At 45.9% G+C, this 20,549-nt stretch overlaps 1 protein-coding gene across 3 annotated transcripts in view; it reads left to right on the top strand.

Moving 5' to 3' along the window:
• Positions 1–1,556: 1,556 nt before the first annotated feature.
• Positions 1,557–20,549, top strand: part of DCAF4 (DDB1 and CUL4 associated factor 4) — a 58,560-nt gene continuing 39,567 nt past the window's right edge. Inside the window, exons 1-4 of one of the 3 annotated variants that reach the window (XM_069731257.1) lie at positions 1,557–1,655; positions 2,859–2,961; positions 11,780–11,868; positions 19,984–20,138. In XM_069731257.1, coding sequence (XP_069587358.1) covers positions 2,864–2,961; positions 11,780–11,868; positions 19,984–20,138 — 342 coding nt within the window. In that variant the 5' untranslated portion in view covers positions 1,557–1,655; positions 2,859–2,863. The remainder of the gene's footprint in view (positions 1,656–2,858; positions 2,962–11,779; positions 11,869–19,983; positions 20,139–20,549) is intronic. The other 2 variants (XM_069731265.1, XM_069731248.1) reach the window with 2 other exon arrangements.

The following is a 20,549-nucleotide window of genomic DNA, read 5'->3' as shown; positions in this document are numbered from 1 at the left end:
GCGATCTGCTGCCTGCAACATGCTTCAGCATGACCGGTTTGACAGTGGGTCAGTAATGGTGTGGGGTGGCATTTCTTTGGAGGGCCACAAAGCCCTCCATGTGCTCGCCAGAGGTAGCCTGACTGCCATTAGGTACCGAGATGAGATCCTCAGACCCCTTGTGAGACCATATGCTGGTGCGGTTGGCCCTGGGTTCCTCCTAATGCAGGACAATGCCAGACTTCATGTGGTTGGAGTGTGTCAGCAGTTCCTGCAAGATGAAGGTATTGAAGCTATGGTTTGGCCCGCCCAATCCCCAGACCTGAATCCGATTGAACACATCTGGGACATCATGACGCGCACCATCCACCAACGTCACATTGCACCACAGACTGTCCAGGAGTTGGCGGATGCTTTAGTCCAGGTCTGGGAGGAGATCCCTCAGGAGACCATCCGCCACCTCATCAGGACCATGCTCAAGCGTTGTAGGGAGGTCATACAGGCATGTGGAGGCCACACACACTACTGAGCATCATTTCCTTGTCTTGAGGCGTTTCCACTGAAGTTGGATCAGCCTGTAACTTCATTTTCCACTTTGATTTTGAGCATCATTCCAACTCTAGACCTCTGTGGGATATTAGTTGTGATTTGCGATGATCATTTTTAGGTTTTATTGTTCTCAACACATGCCACTACGTAATGAATAAAAATGTACAACTGGAATATTTCATTCAGTGATATATAGGATGTGGGATTTTAGTGTTCCCTTTATTTTTTTGAGCAGTGTATATATTTGAATACTGTGGCATGTTATGAGGGGGTCTCTTATATGGCATGTTATGAGGACCTAAAACACCCCCAATATGTGAGGAAAATGTTGGAAATTACCAGTTTTACATTCCTTTCAGAAACAAGGTCACTTTTCTGTCAGAAACATATGAAAACAACGGAAACAAGAGTAGACGCCGTGTGAGGTAACAAAACATGGCGACACACCTTATCCACGTGACATGACAGAACCAGACAGGAATACCTGCCACATTACATGCAGGTAACTTTTCTCTGGGTTGTGGGTTTTTGTTTTTTTTTGCTTTGTCCATTGCCATGTAATAATAATAATAATTTGTATTTATATAGCGCCAACATATTCCGCAGCACTTTACAATTAAGCGCGGACATGTACAATATACAATATGTACATGTATGGAAATACTGAATTACCTGCTGACAGGAAAGATGTAAAATGGCTCATCTTATAAATAATTACATAATGAAGTGATAACGTACATTTCTATTACCTCACTCGGGGTTGAGGTTCGTGTTCACACGTGGAGGCTATGTGTCACACGGGGCTCCCTGAGGTAACTTCGTTTAGTGGCGTGTTTCACCTGTTCCCACTTTTCGTTTGCGCGTAATTTTAACTGTCACCAGCAGGTGGCGCTACTAGATGCAAACATTTACAGGCGCCCGCACTTCAGTTTCAAAACAGACGTGAATGTAGTTTTTATCTTTCGCCGCTAGGTGTCACTGTGACTTATCATGAACTTGGACGCTCCTGCTTTCATAGTGGCGCCTCTATGATGCTTGCATTCCACGTGAAATAGCAGAGAGTCTTCCGCCTGCTCGCTGCTGGCACTGCGGAGACCTGACGGTACGCTTTACGGCAGCTCTACCAGGTATTCGGTTCACGTGTTATGAAGTTGTGTAGCAGTCGCTGCAATGACTTTATAAATCCTTGTTCAAACCATGACAAAGTAGCAAACTATACACAGCCTGCAAAAGGGATTGAGGGATGATTGCTGGGGTGGAGGTGCGAATTCTGGGTCCTTGAAGGGGTTGTCCACTTGTAGGAACACTTTCCTTGCTTACATGTGTTTTGGACAAAGAATCATTTTTGCCATTGGGTTTTACTAAAAATGTTGCACTGTTTGGCTTCTACAGTCTGTGTCCCTGCAGAGTCATCTCATGTGACTGTGACAGTATCTGTAAAGTGCTGTGGAATATGAAGCGTCTATACAAGGAAGCGTACTAAAGAACTTGGCTGTGAGGAGCTCTGAAAAGGACATATTAAACTGTCTCCTGTATGCTTGGACAGGCTCACTGATAGACTTCCAGTTAAAGCGACCCTGTCACCAGGAATAATGCTGTAAACCTGCAGATATGGGGTTAATCTGCAGGTTAACAGCGCTATGGTGCTGTCCGGTGCCTGCATGCAGCTGAATAGAGGGGAGAAAACGATCTTCAGTCTCCTCATTAGTATTCAGTCATGGGGTGGGGGTGCGGGTTCAGTCACTGCTCTGAGTATACTGACTGATCGTTGGCCGCAATGTAGAGATTCTTTAATTCATGCTTGTATTCTAGTTCAGTCTTTCTCTAGACTATTTAAAGTACCTTTTTACCAGTTGGAGTATATTAAACTGTCCACATAGTGGCTGTAGAGCAGTGCAAAATATAATTTTTATTTTTTAATATCTCCTCTCTGTTGCAGAGTTATTAACTTGCACTGTTCAGGTTCTAATTCACCTAGGTGTTTCTGTAGATTCTTCTCTTGGGGGTGTGGACTTCTTCCCCTGCATGAGGTTGACCAATTACAAGTAAGTACTCATACAGGGGAGAAAAGAACACGCCCTCTCTTCTCACTGATCTCTGCAGCTGCTGTATGACATACAGTAGAGCTGAGGTATGATACGATTGCAAACGCTTTCCTTTTCAGTTACGTAACCGCTCACCCTCCTGCCACAGTGTCTGCTGTAGCAAAATCAGGACCGTTTCTCTTTAAAATTTAGTTAACCTTAAAGACTGACTTTGTTTTTGTTTTTTCCAACCCTAGCCCCCCACTTTTAAATCTTACTGTGTTTTATGTGGGGATGTTTTAACAGGTAGAATGAGGAGACATTACCCTAAATTTCAAGGAAGAGGTCACAGAAGATCTCATAACTGTTGTCGTCATAGCAGGCATTTGCGGTGGCAAAGTAATGAAAGGTGAGACACTTTTTTTTTTTTTTTTTTTCTGGGGTTCTAAGAGTAGCACAACAGCCAGTCCGATCATCCTGCCCTCCTTTTCGTTAGATATTATGCAGTATGTAACCTGTGGATAGGGGATAACTATGAATTTCTTAACTCCTTTTTAAACTTCCAGCGATCAAAGCACTCTATAAGCGAAGGCATGTTCCAAGAGGAAGTAAGTTGGGTGCACCCCTGTGAAGCCGGGATTGTCATTCTTTTCAACCATACTTTGAGCATCATATGTATGATAGGGAATTGTTGTTCCTTTTAAACCTGTCCTTGTCTACAGCCTCCAATTGGAGAGTCCACCTTAAGGATGTGATATTACTGTAATTTCTGACTTTGTAAATAAGTGTTCCAACCCTAAACTACTGCAACTGTGCCACCAAATAGTATGCCTCAGGGTCCATGACCACCAATTCCTCCGCATCCTTTCCTATCTGTAAGGTTTCTAACTTAGTCCGAGCAGCTCTCTATCTCCTTGTTAAATACTTAGAGATGTTTTACTTTATAAAGAGGTCCCAAGGTGTCTCAAACTGGAACATTTTGAAAAATGTACAGTAGTTGCTACAGCCCCCAATGACTGGTAACTTATGCCACATCTTCCCTCTTAAAGGGTTGTCCAGTCTAAAATGAAGTCTGCAGTTGATCTTTGACTACAGACTCTTGAATCCCCCACCACCAGCTCCTGCTCTGTACACTGCAAGGACTCACGCGTATAGCATACTCTGGACAAACTGGGCAACAAATATTGGGGTCCAATTTCTCCTGTTACCCTTGTGAAAATAAAAAATTGCTTGCTAAAACATCATTTTTGAGGAAAGAAAAATGATTTTTTATTTTCATAGCTCTGTGTTGTAAACTTCTGTGAAGCCCTCGGGGGTTTAAAGTGGTCACCGCACATCTAGATTAGTTCCATGGGAGGTCTCGTTTCCAAAATGGGGTCACATGTGGAGGAGCTCCAATGTTCAGGCACACAGGGGTTCTGCAAACGCGACATGGTGTCCGCTAATGATTGGAGCTAATTTTTCATTGAAAAAGTCAAATGGCGCTCCTTCCCTTCCGAGCCATGTCGTGCGCCCAAACAGTGGTTCCCCCCACATATGAGGTATCGGCGTACTCAGGACAAATTGTACAACAACTTTTGGGGTCCAGTTTCTCTTTTTACCTTTGGGAAAATAAAAATAATTGTTGCTAAAAGATCATTTTTGTGACTAAAAAGTTAAATGTTCATTTTTTTCCTTCCATGTTGCTTCTGCTGCTGTGAAGCACCTGAAGGGTTAATAAACTTCTTGAATGTGGTTTTGAGTACCTTGAGGGGTGCAGTTTTTAGAATGGTGTCACTTTTGGGTGTTTTCAGCCATATAGACCCATCAAACTGACTTCAAATGTGAGGTGGTCCCTTAAAAGAAAAAAAGAAAAAAAAAAAGGTTTTGTAAATTTCGTTGTGAAAATGAGAAATCGCTGGTCAAATTTTAACCCTTATAACGTCCTAGCAAAAAAAATTGTTTCCAAAATTGTGCTGATGTAAAGTAGACATGTGGGTAATGTTGTTTATTAACTATTTTGTGTCACATAACTCTCTCGTTTAACAGAATAAAAATAAAAAATAAGAAAATTGCGAAATTTTCGCCAAATTTCCATTTTTTTTTTCTCAAATAAATGCAAAATTTATCAACCTAAATTTACCACTATCGTGAAGCCCAATATGTCACGAAAAAAAGTCTGAGAACCGTTAGGATCCGTTGAAGCGTTCCTGAGTTATTACCTCATAAAGGGACACTGGTCAGAATTGCAAAAAACGGCCAGGTCAGTAAGTTCAAAATAGGCTGGGTCATGAAGGGGTTAAACTGATGAATGATGCACTGAGGGGATTCATAAGTCTGCAGTCAGTGACTGCAACACCTTTTAAGCTTAAATGTAGCCATAAAGTGATTGAGGTTCAGACTTTCATAGTCAGGAATATCCATATATTTTTGGCCTCTTTGCACATCAAGGGAGTATGACTTTCATCTAACTGCTAATAGTGATTGACCACCTGCAAGATTTGATTGATCCTAATTCGTAATCAGATCTGAGAAGGTGACAAACTGGTGATCTCCAAAGTATTCCTTTAAAAATTACCAGCATCTGGTAAGAGTGGAAGCATGTCCTCCGCATACAAAGCCAGTTTCTCCTCAGTTGTCCCTCACCTAAAGTCCTAACAAACATGTCCCCTAATACATGCTTCTAGTGGCTTGATGGCTATCACAAAATGCAGGGGATATGCGGCAAACCAGCCATGTACCCCTTCCTATTGAGATTGCCTTATACAGTACCTCATTGACTTATGCCACTACCATAGGTGCTCCATATAGAAGTGCTGAAGACCTGCTTCTCCAAACACCTTGTATGACTTTGAGGGGGGAAACATCACGGCCATGTGCAATTGTAGTTCTTCTAGACTTAGAGGGGTCTCCAGCTGGCCTCTTAGCTTCCTGGGACAGCATCAGTAGTGTAACGCCTTCCAGATAGGTGGCACAAAGCCAGTGCTGCATATCACCAAAAGAAAACTATACCCACAGTGATGCATGATGGAGGCAGTGTTATGCATTATACATTCTGACAGATTTGGAGCTACTGTAAGGAAGTGCCATGCTTGCTGATATAATACCCAAAAAGGACCAAGTGCTGTCGTAAATGCAAAGGGTACTTTAATAAAAAAAAAAAGTTAAAGGGTGTGCATATGTATGAAAGTCTATTGTAGTCTTTATTTTCTCTAGTAACCTTCCACGACGGCATACGGAGGTTGCCTCTTTGCCCTAATGGGGAACAGGAAATGGAGAGGTTAAAAGGCCCTCCCACCTCCCTCTCACCAGTGTCTTTCCTGTTCCCCATGGGACAGGAGAGGTTTACTTCGTATGCAGTGGTGGCCGGTAACTACTGCTATGCAGGCTCTGCCTAAAAATTATAACCGGGCAGCATGGGGTCGTTTCTTACCTCCCCTTTCTGCTTATGCTGCTCCCGTCGTGCCGCGCTGCGGTGTCCTCGGGACCTGGTCCTAGCCTTCCCGCGCCCCCGTGAGGGCAAAGCAGGCTAGTGTTCCTATCCGGAGTCCTCCTGGAGCTCTCCGGTGTCCTCTCCTCCACATGCCGCTGGCAACCCGGAAGTGATCGCGCGCGTCACTTCCGGTCTTCTCTGGGCGCCTAGAGGCACTTCCGCCGGCGGCATCTCGTGCAGGACGGCGTCCTCCACCCTGGGCCATGGAGGGGAGGAGGAATTCCAATCGCTGGGGGCTGGGACATGCCTTAGAGCATAAAACCTGCCAGAAGACGTCGCAGGTAAGACTATCCTATCATGGAGAGCAGTACCTGCCCTGCACTTGCAGAGCCCAGCGCTGCCCCTGCCACAGTAAGTGTTGCAGGGACAAGGGGTCCTTAGATGGTATTTTTGGGATATTACTATTAGCATGACTCTCTCTCCCCTCTCATTGCAGGGAGAAAAGTCTACCCCCAAAACTACTACAAAAAAGAAGTGTGCCATCTGTAACGTTAAGCTGCCACCAACTTGGGAGAAAAAACTCTGCAAGACCTGTACTGACAAGATTGTCAGGGCAGAGCAACCTTCTTTATTAGAAGAAATACGCTCCTTGGTCAAACAAGAGGTGCAATCCTCCCTAGCGGCCTTTACCCCCCCACCCCCACAGCCACCCTCCCCAGCTAAAAAAAGGAAAATCCAGGAGGAGGATTCTGAATCCGAATCAGACCTCTCCTATGCCTCATCCTCGGGTAGACGGGAGGAACCTACGTCCCCTATAACCTCTGAAGTTCGGAAATACCTTTTCTCTTCAGAATGGGTTGAGGATTTAGTAGCTGCTGTACGCAGTACTATGGGGCTGGAGGAAGAGCCAGAACCACAGTCCATACAGGACCAGATGTTTGGCGGTATATCCAAGGGTAAACGGGTGGGGTTCCCGATCCACTCAAATATATCTGATATGATCGATCAGGAGTGGGAACTTCCTGAAAAACGTCTCAGTACTCCATCTGAGATGAAGCATAGATTCCCCTTAGAAGGAGATCTGACTAAATGGGATGTTCCGAAAGTTGATTCACAGGTGGCAAGAGTGGCTAAAAGAACGGCTCTTCCATTCGAAGATTCGTCTCAATTGAAAGACCCGATGGACAGAAAAATTGAGTCTGTTAAAAAAATCGTGGGAAACCTCCTCGGTAGCCCTCAAAGCCAACATTGCTTCAACCTGCGTGGCTAGAGCACTTTTTCGTTGGTTAGGTGAACTAGAATCTCATATATCCCAAGGTACATCTAGGGCTGAATTATTGGAATCACTACCCAGTCTCCTTAGAGCCACGGGTTTCCTAGCAGACTCTTCTATGGAAACCATCAGAATTGCTGCCAGGTCATTAGTACAGACCAATTCGGCTAGAAGGGCGCTTTGGTTAAAAATGTGGTCTGGTGACATCACCTCCATGGCCAAATTATGCGCCATACCATTTAAAGGTAATTATGTCTTCGGACCTTCCCTGGATGACATCTTGGAGAAGGCAACCGATAAAAAGAAAGCCCTCCCAGAGCAAAAAACTCCCAAAAAGAAGTTTTTTCGTCCCTTTCAGGGCCAAACCGCTCAGAGAGGGAAAGGCAAGTCTGGGAGATGGAGTTACCCGAAGGGAGGTGGGAGAAACATCCTTATCCCTCAGCAACAGCAGCAGCAGTCTCAACAAGAGAAGCGGTGACTTCGACCCGGTGGGGGGGAGACTCTCAGATTTTATTCCCCAGTGGCAAAAAATTACCAATTGCTCCTGGGTCCTCAAGGTCATCGAAGAGGGTCTTCTAATAGAACTCATCTCCTCTCCCCCACGGGGTCTAAAAATCACCTCCCTTCCCTCCATGAAAGACCAGTCCACTCTAGAGTCGGGTCTCAGGACCCTGAAGATGTCAAATGTGATATCACAGGTTCCGGAATCAGAGAAGGATCGGGTACACTACTCTCGTCTATTTCTGGTTCCCAAACCATCGGGCGAGTCCCGTATTATTATAAATCTGAAGGGCCTCAACCGGCATGTCAAATACCGGAAATTCAAGATGGAATCAGTGAAAAATGCGATTCCCTTGATAAGCCCGCACTCCTACATGGCCACTATCGATTTGAAAGATGCTTACTTTCACATCCCCATTCATCAGAGGCATCGCCAATATCTCAAGTTTGCAGTGCAGAAGGGACATATGATAGAACACTATCAGTTCAACGTCCTTCCATTTGGGATCTCCTCTGCTCCAAGAGTTTTTTCCAAAGTAATGGGGGAAGTAGTCTCCTTCATCCGGAGGCAAGGCGTCTGTATAGTGCCATACCTAGACGACCTTTTATTAGTGGCTCCCACCAAACAATCTCTGGAGTCTCATGTATCAAAGACCCTCGATATTCTGACATCTCTGGGATGGGTGCCGAATGTAGAGAAATCTCACCTACGACCCTCCAAATGCAGAAAATTCCTGGGAGTTCTTCTGGACTCTGCAAGACAAATGTCCTTCCTCCCTTTGGAACATCGTCTAACTCTACTATCAAAAGTCAAGATGTTCAGAGACACCAGATCTCCTACAATCAGAGAAGGCATGTCTCTACTAGGATCGATGACAGCTTGCATCCAATCGGTACCCTGGGCCCAAGCCCATTCCAGGATTCTTCAGGCACATATCCTACAGAATTGGAATGGTCAGCCCAGTTCTTTGAACAGGAGACTATACACACCGGGCTGTGTCAAGGCCTCTCTGGCATGGTGGATGACTCCGAAAAATTTACAAAAAGGAGTCAGTTGGTCTCAGATTCCTCTGACTACGGTCACAACAGATGCCAGCAAAAGAGGCTGGGGGGCCATGATAAATCACACACCTCTCCAAGGGCTCTGGGATCAATCGACGAGCAGAAAATCATCCAACTACAGAGAGCTAAAAGCTGTAGAGGAAGCCCTCCTGATGGGGGGTCATCTTATCAAGGGACATCATGTCCGAATATATTCGGACAATGTGACCACGGTGGCTCACATCAGACATCAGGGCAGTTCAAAAAACAACAACCTGAAGAAACTATCTGCCAGAATATGTTCCTGGGCAGAAAGACATCTGTTATCCCTGACAGCAGTTCACCTGAAAGGCTCATCCAACACTCAGGCGGATTATCTAAGCCGTCAGGACATTCACCCTGGGGAATAGGGTTTGAGCAACCAAAGTTTCGAAATGCTGGTGGACAAATGGGGTCTTCCAGAAATCGACCTTTTTGCATCTCGGCAAAATGCGAAAGTCGAAGCATTCTTCTCCCTAAACCCCAGAGACGGCTCCAGAGGAGTGGATGCATTGGCCCAGGAATGGAATTTTCGACTGGCATATGCGTTTCCACCAATTCCGTTATTGGCAAAGGTCTTGCAGAAGATTCGGGAAGAACGTACACCAACTATATTGGTAGCTCCTTTGTGGCCAAAGAGGAGTTGGTACAACCTGATTGTGGAATTACAAGTGGATGGGCCATTCCAGTTTCCGATGGAAGAAAATCTTCTCTCTCAAGGACCAATACATCTCCTAGACGTCCACAAATGGAATCTGGCGGCATGGCTACTGAAGCCCAGGTGTTGAGAGCCAAAGGACTATCAGAAGCAGTGGTTTCCACACTTCAAAAATCAAGGAAACCGGTGACCATTGCTATATATAATAAAATCTGGAAGAAATTTTCATCCTTTTGTCTTCCCGAAGTACCAGATCCTCTTAATCCAAATCTGTCGCAAATTCTAGATTTTTTACAAAAAGGCCTAGAAATAGGCCTCAGGCCGAGTACCCTAAAAGTACAAGTTTCCGCACTCAGTTCAATATTTGACCAGGATCTGGCAAATCATCGCTGGATTAAGAGGTTCATGACATCAGCCTCTAGGATGAATCCTAAAAAACAAATAACAGTACCTTTATGGGACCTGAACCTGGTATTACAAGGACTTACAGGTGCACCCTTTGAACCATTATCCTCCTGCTCGCAGAAAAATCTGATTTATAAAACAATTTTTCTAGTGGCCATTACCTCAGCAAGGAGGGTAGGAGAATTACAGGCTCTCTCAATGAGAGAACCATACTTGTCTATCCGTGATGACTCTATAATACTGCGCCTTGACCCCTCCTTTCTTCCAAAGGTCGTATCAGATTTCCACCGCTCTCAGGAAATCATTTTACCTTTTTGCCAGAATCCAACAAATCCAAAAGAAGAGAAATTTCATACTCTGGATGTCAGACGCATTGTATTATTTTACCTAGAGCAGACCAGCTCGTACAGAATTGATCAGAATCTGTTTGTCCATCCATCAGGACAAAATAAAGGAAAGAAAGTAGCAAAAAGCACTATTGCCAACTGGATAAAGAAAGCAATAGCAGAAGCATATCTCGCTCAAGATAAAACTCCTCCAGTAGGAATCAAGGCTCATTCGACTAGATCAACCTCAGTCTCTTGGGCAGAAAGAGCAGGTGCATCAACAGAGCAAATCTGCAGGGCAGCCACGTGGTCTTCGTTGCATACTTTCGCCAGACATTACAGACTAGACGTAATGTCCAACAAGGATTTAGTCTTCGGCCGGAAAGTTCTCCAGGCTGTTGTCCCTCCCTAGCGCCAATATTAGTTGGTATTCCTCCGTATGCCGTCGTGGAAGGTTACTAGAGAAAATAGAATTATTCTTACCGTTAATTCGGTTTCTAGGAACCTTCCACGACGGTGCTAGTTCCCTCCCTATATACTCCTGGATTAAAATCTGGGATTTAAGGTAAACCGGTGCTATGGTTTTCAGTTATAAGTCACTGGTGAGAGGGAGGTGGGAGGGCCTTTTAACCTCTCCATTTCCTGTTCCCCATTAGGGCAAAGAGGCAACCTCCGTATGCCGTCGTGGAAGGTTCCTAGAAACCGAATTAACGGTAAGAATAATTCTATTTTTTCCAACTGAAAATATTTCGATTGAATTGTAAAGATTATGGCTGACATTAAGGCTGTGTGCACACAATGCATTTTTTTCGTGTTTTTCGCTATAAAGATGCATAAACATACATTATGTATCCCATCATTTAGAATGCATTCCGCAATTTTTGTGCACATGATGCGTTTTTTTCCGCTAAAAAAATGCATCGCTGTAAAAATGCAGCATGTTCATTAATCTTGCAGATTTTTTGCGTTTTCCTGCTATTTAATGCATTGGGAAGCTCCTGAAAAAAACACATCAAAACGTTCAAAAAAAAAACGCGTCAAAAACGCATGCGGATTTCTTGCAGAAAATGTCCGGATTTGCTCAGGAAATTTCTGCAAGAAAGGGTTATGTGCAGACGTCCGGATTTTATGCAGAAAATTCCTGAACAAAACCGGAGATTTTCTGCAAAAAATCCACACGCATTTTTCTCACGTTGAGTTCTCGTGTTTTTTCCCAGAGCTTCCCAATGCATTAAATAGCGGGAAATCCACGATAAATCCGCAAAATGAATGAACATGCTGCCTTTTTTTTTCCGCGAAGCGTTTTTATCGCGAGAAAAAAACACAACATGTGCACAAATTGCGGAATACATTAGAAATGATGGGATGCTTAATGTATGCGTTTATTAAAGCGTTTTTGCTGCGGGAAACCGCCAAAAAATGCGCAAAAAAAGGTGGTGGAAAAAGTTCTAATTCCTCTTCTGTGGAGTTTTTTTTTTCTCTCCGTGACAAACAAGCACTTACTGTATGTATGTATGGTGCATATTAGCAGCTTTTGTGTACGTCTGTTTTTCATACATATTTTATGGCTAGGTCAGCAGCAGCGTCCTCCTCAGCATTTGCCAACGTGAGCACGTCAGCAGGGTCTTCATCAGCTTCATCTACCTCCTCTTCAGCGCCTGGTAAGTGTTCTTACTATTGGATCTTATTTTGGCTTTTCTTTCTTAGATTTAAAACATAGATTTTAATGCATTAATTCTACTCTAACTATTGCTGCTAGCCTGCTTGTTGACCCAGCCTTAAAGTTTATTTCAGAAGTATGAAGACACAAAAGAGCACAGTGAGGTCAAAAATACTGTCGTAAAAAAATCACAGTAATAAGCAAGTGCTAGTCAAAAGATGGAAAAAAACAGGGTATTTAGTTGATACGTTTTTTTGCAAAAAAATGTATACTAAGCTTCTCCACCAATCGTCAAGGTATACCCATATAGAGCAGTCCTACCTAATGTATATAATCCCTATCTGATGTATTTAAAAACTTGGTTTCTTGGTGGTGTGTAAACAGGTTCCTACAGACTTGTTCATTGTGCAAGTCGCCCATGTGTTTCTGGTTATTTCAGAAGTAGTTGTCATGAACCAGGGTTGTTTGGTTGGCCCCAGTTCCTTTCTGAAGGGGATTTATTTATATCCCACTTCCCAGTTCCGGTTTGGAACTTGCAGCTCTGGTGCCCCCTTACCCTGAGGTCAATCAGGGAACTGCACCTAGGATAGTCGCCAGGAAGGCTGCCTGCTATGTACTGGCTGTTGGGTACGCTGCTGTGAGGGTGATATAATTATTCCAAGCTGCAGCAGAGCAATACTCTTAGAAACCCCGTTCCATCACTGCCAGCATTACCCAACAGCGCAGGACACTTCACTGCCACCAGCTCCTATTACCGTATATACTCGAGTATAAGCCGAGATTTTCAGCCCATTTTTTTGGGCTGAAAGTCCCCCTCTCGGCTTATACTCGAGTCATATACCCGGGTGTCAGCAGGGGAGTGGGAGCGGGGGCTGTGTAATCATACTTACCTGCTCCCAGCGCGGTCCCTGCAATCCCTGCTTCTCCGGCGCTGCAGATTCTTCCTGCACTGAGCGGTCACATGGCACCGCTCATTACAGAAATGAATAGGCAGCTCCACCCCCATAGGGGAGGAGCCGCATATTCATTGCTGTAAATGATCGGTGCCATGTGACCGCTCAATTACAGGAAGAAGCTGCAGCGCCGGGGAAGCCAGGGACTGCAGTGACCGCGCCGCAGCAGGTAAGGGGAGCGCAGCGCTATAATTACCTGCTCCTCGCTCCGGCTCTGTCTGCAGCGTCCTCTAGCAATGACGCTCAGGTTAGAGGGCGCTGTGACGTAGTCAGTGCGCGCCCTCTGCTGAGCGTCAGTGCTGGAGACGGAGCCGCAGAGGAGCAGGTAATTATTGAAAGCGCCGGCGTCCTGAGAAGAGAGGTGAGTATGTGATTTTTTTACCCTTCGCCACGACAGCACCCCACATGAGAGAGAGGGATCCGCCCATAGGAACAGGAAACCTACAGAATAAAAGGAGGCGGTCCCCTCTCCTCCTCAGTTTAGGTTTCCTGTTCCTACAGGGACCCGGCTTACCTACAGATGAAGAGGATCCCTGGGCCATGCACCCGCCTGCGCCGGTTTCTGTGGGAACGGCAGGGGCTGCGGTACCAGAAGCAGCGGCGGGGGAGCCCCTGCTTGCAGCCTCCCCCCTCGTCTGGCCAAACATCCACGGTCCGGGTCCGGTCACCGTAGGTCCGACCGGCACTGTGAGGACGCGCGCGCTGCAGCGGCCGGCTTAATAGCCTCTGGCGGCCGCATGGTGAGTGAGAGCGGCGCGTCTAACCCGGAAGTCGCGGGAGCACTTCCGGGTTGGTCCGGGGAGGCAGGAGAATGGGCGGCAAGTTTAAAAATGCAGCGCTAGCGTCGGGCCGGTGTGTGTGAAATGGCTTCACCGGCCGACGAAGCGCACCTGCCCGCAGTGCAACAGCGCTCTCCCAGCAGGGAGAGAAGCACGAGGAGCAGCACAAAGAGTGGTGGCCGACCTCCAGAGAAGAGTTCTACCAAATCAAAAATAAATGCCCGAGAGAGACTTCTGGAAGCATTGCCCTCTCTACAAGGCGCCGCAAGATTCCTAGCAGACGCCTCAATAGATTCTGTTAGAAGTGCCGCACATGTATGTGCATTATCCAATTCAGGAAGGAGAACATTATGGCTGAAAAATTGGACGGCTGACTTCCAATCAAAGGTCAAACTCTGTGGAGTACCCTGTGAAGGGCAATACCTTTTTGGCAAAGCTCTAAACGAGATCCTTGAGAAAGCGTCGGACAAAAAGAAGCGGTTTCCACCTCCTTCCTTTCCCAGGCGCCGATGGGATGCCTCTCGTTCGTCCTTTCGTGGATCTGGATATAGAGGGACCCGCGGCCGATCAGATGACAGGTCTAGTCGAGGCAGACCCTGGAGGGAGCGGAAAGAAAGGGGATTCCTTTTCAACAAACCTCCCCCCAAGCCTGATCCCAAAAGTCAGTGACGCCAGCATTCCGGGGTGGTGGAAGACTCCGGCGGTTTGTCCATCACTGGGCAGCACTGCCGGCTTCTCAATGGGTAACAAATTTGTTGTCAGAGGGTCTAAGGTTCAAGTTCTCCAACCTCCCACCAAATCGTGTAAAAATGACCCAGGTGGCCATATTAGAAAGAGAAATTCATCTTCTCATGCAAAAAGAGGTGTTAGTAAAAGTACCCCATCAAGAGATAGGGAAAGGGTTCTACAGCACTTTATTTCTAACACCAAAACCAGACGGCTCGCTGAGAGTAATATTCAACCTAAAGGGCCTAAACCATTACATTCAAATAGACAAATTCAAGATGGAAACTTTAAAGACTGCAGTGAAAGTCCTCGACCCGGACTGTTACATGGTGGTGATCGATCTTACAGATGCTTACTACCATGTGCCAATCGCTGTCCAACACCAACAATATCTAAGATTAGTGGTAAATCTGGGAAAAAACCCTGTCCATCTACAATATCAATGTCTTCCTTTTGGGGTAGCCATAGCGCCCCGTATATTCACAAAAATTATTTCCGACGTAGCATCTTTCGTCAGAAAAGAAGACATAATGTTGGTACCCTATTTGGACGATTTTTTAATAATAGCAAAAACAAAGAAAGCTGCGAAAAAGCGGCCGCAAGAGTACTGGAGGTACTGACCAGTTTAGGATGGATGATAAACCTGAAAAAATCAAGGCTTGTCCCAACTCAAACTCAAGAATTCCTCGGAATCGTGTTAGATTCAGTCAAGCAGGAGTGTGTCCTCCCACAGAGGAAAGTTCAATCTATTCAACAGAGAGTACAATCATTCCAACTACAACAGACTATGTCTCTGAGGAACGCAATGTCGCTCTTAGGAGTCCTAACGGCAACAATTCCAGCAACACGATGGGCACAAAGCCACACACGAGAGTTACAATGGCAGATACTAGCCGAACAAGAAAGAAATCCATACAATCTGAATCGGAAAATTCTTCTATCACCAAAGGTTCAAAACTCACTAGAGTGGTGGCTGAAAACGGAAAATCTAACCAACGCAGTGCCATGGTCAGTACGGGATCCAGTAGTCATTACTACCGATGCGAGTCCGGTGGGTTGGGGGGCACACTTAGAAGATCAGGTCCTACAGGGTCAATGGGGGAGCCCAATGACAACAGCGTCCTCCAATCTGAAGGAATTATCTGCGGTAAGGCTAGCACTTCATATAGGAAAAAGGATTCTAGGAAGACATGTGGTGGTGTTGTCCGACAACAACACAACGATAGCTTAGGCTACTTTCACACTAGCGTTAACTGCAATCCGTCACAATGCGTCGTTTTGCAGAAAAAACGCATCCTGCAAAAGTGTTTGCAGGATGCGTTTTTTCTCCATTGACTAACATTACGCGACGCATTGCGACGGATTGCCACACGTCGCAACCGTCGCGCGACGGTTGCGCCGTTTTTCGGCCGACCGTCGGCCGCAAAAAACGTTCCATGTAACATTTTTTGCAGCCGACGGACCGTCTTTTCCGACCGCGCATGCGCGGCCGGAACTCCTCCCCCACCTCCCCGCACCTCACAATGGGGCAGCGGATGCGCTGAAAAGCAGCATCCGCTGCACCCGTTGTGCGGCGGAGGCAACGCTAGCGTCGGTAACCTCGGCCCGACGCACTGCGACGGGCCGGGCCCGACGCTAGTGTGAAAGAAGCCTTATATAAACCGCCAAGGGGGCACAAGATCAACATCCCTTATGGCAGAAGCCAAAGAACTTTTTATATGGGCCGAAAACAACCTTCTTTCACTAACCGGAACATACTTAAAAGGGTCAGAGAATCAAGTAGCCGACTACTTAAGCCGTCACACGTTACATCAGGGGGAGTGGTCCCTGAACCAGCGAGTATTTGGGAAAATATGTGCCAGCTGGGGCGTTCCAGACATAGACTTGTTCGCCACAAAACAAAATCGGAAGGTGAAGAGGTTCTATTCTCTGAACCCAAGAGAACACCCGGAGGGGGTAGACGCGTTCCTATATCGGTGGAACTTCCATCTAGCATACGCATTCCCCCCAATACCATTAATCCCGACAGTCCTCAGGAAAATTCGGGAAGACAAAGCACGAGCGATCCTCATAGCTCCTTTTTGGCCGAAAAGAGCATGGTTCACGTGGCTCAGGCGCATGTCTATCTCGGACCCGTGGATCTTTCCGGATGCCCCGGATCTCCTACACCAGGGGCCAATTCAACATCCCCCAAGTTCACAGGTTGCATCTCACCGCCTGGAACTTGAAAGGGGACTTCTGTTAGCAAAAGGATTCTCAGACCCTTTGGTGACCACATTGCTCGCTAGCAGGAAAAAGGTCACCTCAGACAAATACCAAAAAATCTGGCAAAAATTCCTAGATTTCTCGGGGCGACAATTGTCTAACTCGAGTCAAAAAGTCCCGGTAAAGGAAATTCTTGAATTTCTCCAAGAAGGGTTGGAAAAAGGTCTATCTACTAGCACCTTGAAGGTGCAAGTCTCTGCCCTGGGTGCACTGTTTGATCATAAACTTGCTGACCACCCTTGGGTCTATAGGTTCATTCGAGCCTCCTTTACTTCCAGACCCTCAAAATTATTACCTAAGGTAGCTCCCTGGGATTTGAATTTAGTTTTGAAGGCTCTAACCGTTTCCCCCTTTGAACCTCTGGATTCTATATCAATAAAATCGTTAAAGGGAACTTGTCACCCCGTTTTTTGAGATTGAGCTATAAATACTGTTAAATAGGGCCTGCGCTGTGCGTTACTATAGTGTATGTAGTGTACCCTGATTCCCCATGTATGCTGAGAAATACATTACGAAAGTCGCCGTTTTCGCCTGTCAATCAGGCTGGTCTGGTCAGGTGGGCGTGTTCACAGCGCTCTTTTCTTCCCCAGCTTTCCGTTGGTGGCGTAGTGGTGTGCGCATGTCCAGAGTTCCGACTTCCCTGCGCCCACGTGAAGACACAGCGCGCGATCTGCGCTGTAATCCCTTGCATCGGTGGGGGCGGCCATCTTCCTGGGGCCGCGCGTGCGCAGATGGAGTGCTCTGCTGCACGGGGCTTCAGGAAAATGGCCGCGGGATGCCGCGCGTGCGCATTAGAGATCGTGGCGGCCATTTTCCCAAAGCCGAGATGCAAACTCGGCTTTTGGAAAATGGCCGCCGCGATCTCTAATGCGCACGCGCGGCATCCCGCGGCCATTTTCCTGAAGCCCCGTGCAGCAGAGCACTCCATCTGCGCACGCGCGGCCCCAGGAAGATGGCCGCCCCCACCGATGCAAGGGATTACAGCGCAGATCGCGCGCTGTGTCTTCACGTGGGCGCAGGGAAGTCGGAACTCTGGACATGCGCACACCACTACGCCACCAACGGAAAGCTGGGGAAGAAAAGAGCGCTGTGAACACGCCCACCTGACCAGACCAGCCTGATTGACAGGTGAAAACGGCGACTTTCGTAATGTATTTCTCAGCATACATGGGGAATCAGGGTACACTACATAAACTATAGTAACGCACAGCGCAGGCCCTATTTAACAGTATTTATAGCTCAATCTCAAAAAACGGGGTGACCGGTTCCCTTTAACTCTAAAAACGGTTCTCCTAGTTGCCTTAACGTCAGCCCGCCGTACTTGTGAGCTGCAAGCTATGTCGGTGAACCCTCCTTACACTATTTTTCATGATGACAAAGTGGTTATTAAAACCGACCCTGCCTTTCTTCCGAAGGTCAACTCTAAATTTCATAGAGACCAGGAAATTATTCTGCCCTCTTTTTGTTCCCAACCAAAATCCCAGGGGGAACAAACCTTCCATTGTCTCGATGTCAGACGCTGCCTCCTTCAATACTTAGAGGCCACAAAATCTTGGCGTCAGTCATCGGCCCTTTTTGTCACCTTTCAGGGGACAAACGGGGGAAAAAAGGCCTCAAAGGCAACTATTGCACGGTGGTTGCGTACGGCTATTTCACTTTCATATTCTTTTTCTGGTCAAATTCCCCCACAGGGTGTTACGGCTCACTCCACGCGTGCTATAGCCACTTCCTGGGCAGAAAGGGCAAACGCCTCGATAGAACAGATTTGTAAAGCGGCAGTATGGTCCTCACCCTCTACCTTCTTCCGACATTATAGGTTAGACTTAGGTCTATCAGACTTGTCTTTTGGGAGAAAGGTGTCTGCTGTCGTCCCACCCTAGGAATCTTCTATTTCTTCCTCTCACGTGCGGTGCTGTCATGGTGAAGGGAAAAATGATAATTACTTACGGGTAATTTGATTTTCCAGAACCATGACAGCGCCGCATTAATTCCCGCCCTATCTTGGTGATGGTTGTGTGATTCACAAAAAAAAAACAAAAAAACTTATTATATATAAGTAAATGTATATATGCAAAACATGTGTGTAGACAGAAGCTAACGAAAGATTATACAAATGTAAATATGACACATAACTGTGTACTAACAAAGCGGTCATCTTCCATACTCTGGAAACAAACTGAGGAGAGAGGGGCCGCCCCATTCTTATATCTCTGCTACAGGTTTCCTGTTCCTGGGGGCGGATGCCATTTCTCACGTGCGGCGCTGTCATGGTTCTGGAAAATCAAATTACCCGTAAGTAATTATGATTATTTCTACTGATGAGGTTAGTTATCTAGTTGTAACAAACTATCACCTTATCAGTGGATGTAACCATGGATACCGAAGGTCCTGCAATGCCTGCACATGTGGAAAGGGACATGGCGAATTTAAAAAAAAAAAAAGTTTTTAATTGGAGGTAATATTAATATTGCACCTACTACACACTGGAATAGTATCTTGGAGATGGGAATACCCCTTTTAAGTACTAGGACAGTTAAATGTCTAGAAAATCAAATCCATCCCCACGCCTTACTGCTTCTGCCTTACTACAGGAGAAGAGTGTCAGATGCCAGACTACAACTGCTGCTCTGTAAATGGTCAACAATCCAGCTTGCTCCGTTAGAGAGGAGTTGTATTGGGAAATTGTACAAAATATAATCCCCTTTATGGTTTTAATATATTGCTCAGCTGTTGTCGTTGGTCCCATAGACTATAAATGGTGCCGCGGTCCATGCACACATGATTGTCGCACAAGGCTTATTTTCATGTCCTGGCAGTCGGACCCCCGGGGATCACATGCTTTCCTAATCCTGGTTTGTGATATGCTGTGATCTTTGTACTATCAATATAAAGGGGTTATACATAACTTTTTTTTTTGGAAAGCTATCCATTAGGGAAGTGATTGACTGGAGGTTCAAACTTTTCGGAGCCTTAATCGACTGTTTGCATTGAAGTGAGTGAGATCAGAGTTGCAGTATCTGAGACCATGCGGGGTCCCGACTCCATACATGGAGGGTCCTGCCACAGATGGAAGCAAACAGCTGGTTGCTGGATCCTCACAAAACTGATATTGATCTATCCTAAGGATGTATTCGGTGAGGCTGTACTATTCAGGAGGTGGCACATAAAGGGTCATAGTCATGATACGATGGATCTCCCCAGATAGTTAATGTATATGGTAAGTCTAACACTTGTTTCGGGATTTATTAACCTCACATTAAAGCATCAGCCTGACTATGACTGGAGGACACCATCAGATTCTCCCAAGGATAGGTTGTAAGCGGAGATCAGTCTGTTTTATATCTGCAACTTTGACTTATAAAAATCTAAATGGAGTTTATGGTGTCTTTTTAGACCTTCCAGGTTTTTACTATGATTCTGAAAAGAACAGATACTTTCGATTACTACCAGGACACAATAACTGTAATCCCCTGACAACAGAGGGGATAGTTAAGAGGGTAATGGAGATGAAGAGGCTCAAGCACCTGGAAGAAGATAAGAATAGGAAGGTGAATCTTTTTATGGCTTTATACTTGAAGAATTGCTTAGTTGTCATTTGTTTTGCTTTTTTCCATTGATGGATGTGTGGTGGGAAAAATGCATGTATTGTCTTTGGGTAAGTTCACACAGGGTGTTTTTGCTGCTTTGTTTTAATGCTAATTTTTGGCTGCTTTTTACAGTACCAGCAAAGCCTATGAGATTTCAGAAATCTCATGCACACACATTGGGTTTTTGTTTGATCAGTATTTTATGTCACTACTTTCATCGTTTTTTCAGTGTTTTCCACCTATTGACTTGAATGGGTGGTGAAAAAACTCTGCAAATACGCAAGGTTGACTTTTCTTTTATTTGCTGCAGAAAAGTCAAGGAGAGCCGGATGTGACATCACACTCGGCTCTGCTACATCTAGATGGCAGGCT

The sequence above is a fragment of the Ranitomeya imitator genome, chromosome 1 (assembly GCF_032444005.1).
Source record: "Ranitomeya imitator isolate aRanImi1 chromosome 1, aRanImi1.pri, whole genome shotgun sequence".
NCBI classification, from domain to species: domain Eukaryota; kingdom Metazoa; phylum Chordata; class Amphibia; order Anura; family Dendrobatidae; genus Ranitomeya; species Ranitomeya imitator.
The sequence above is the reverse complement of the archived record's forward strand: the minus strand, read 5'-3'. Positions and strand labels throughout refer to the sequence as shown.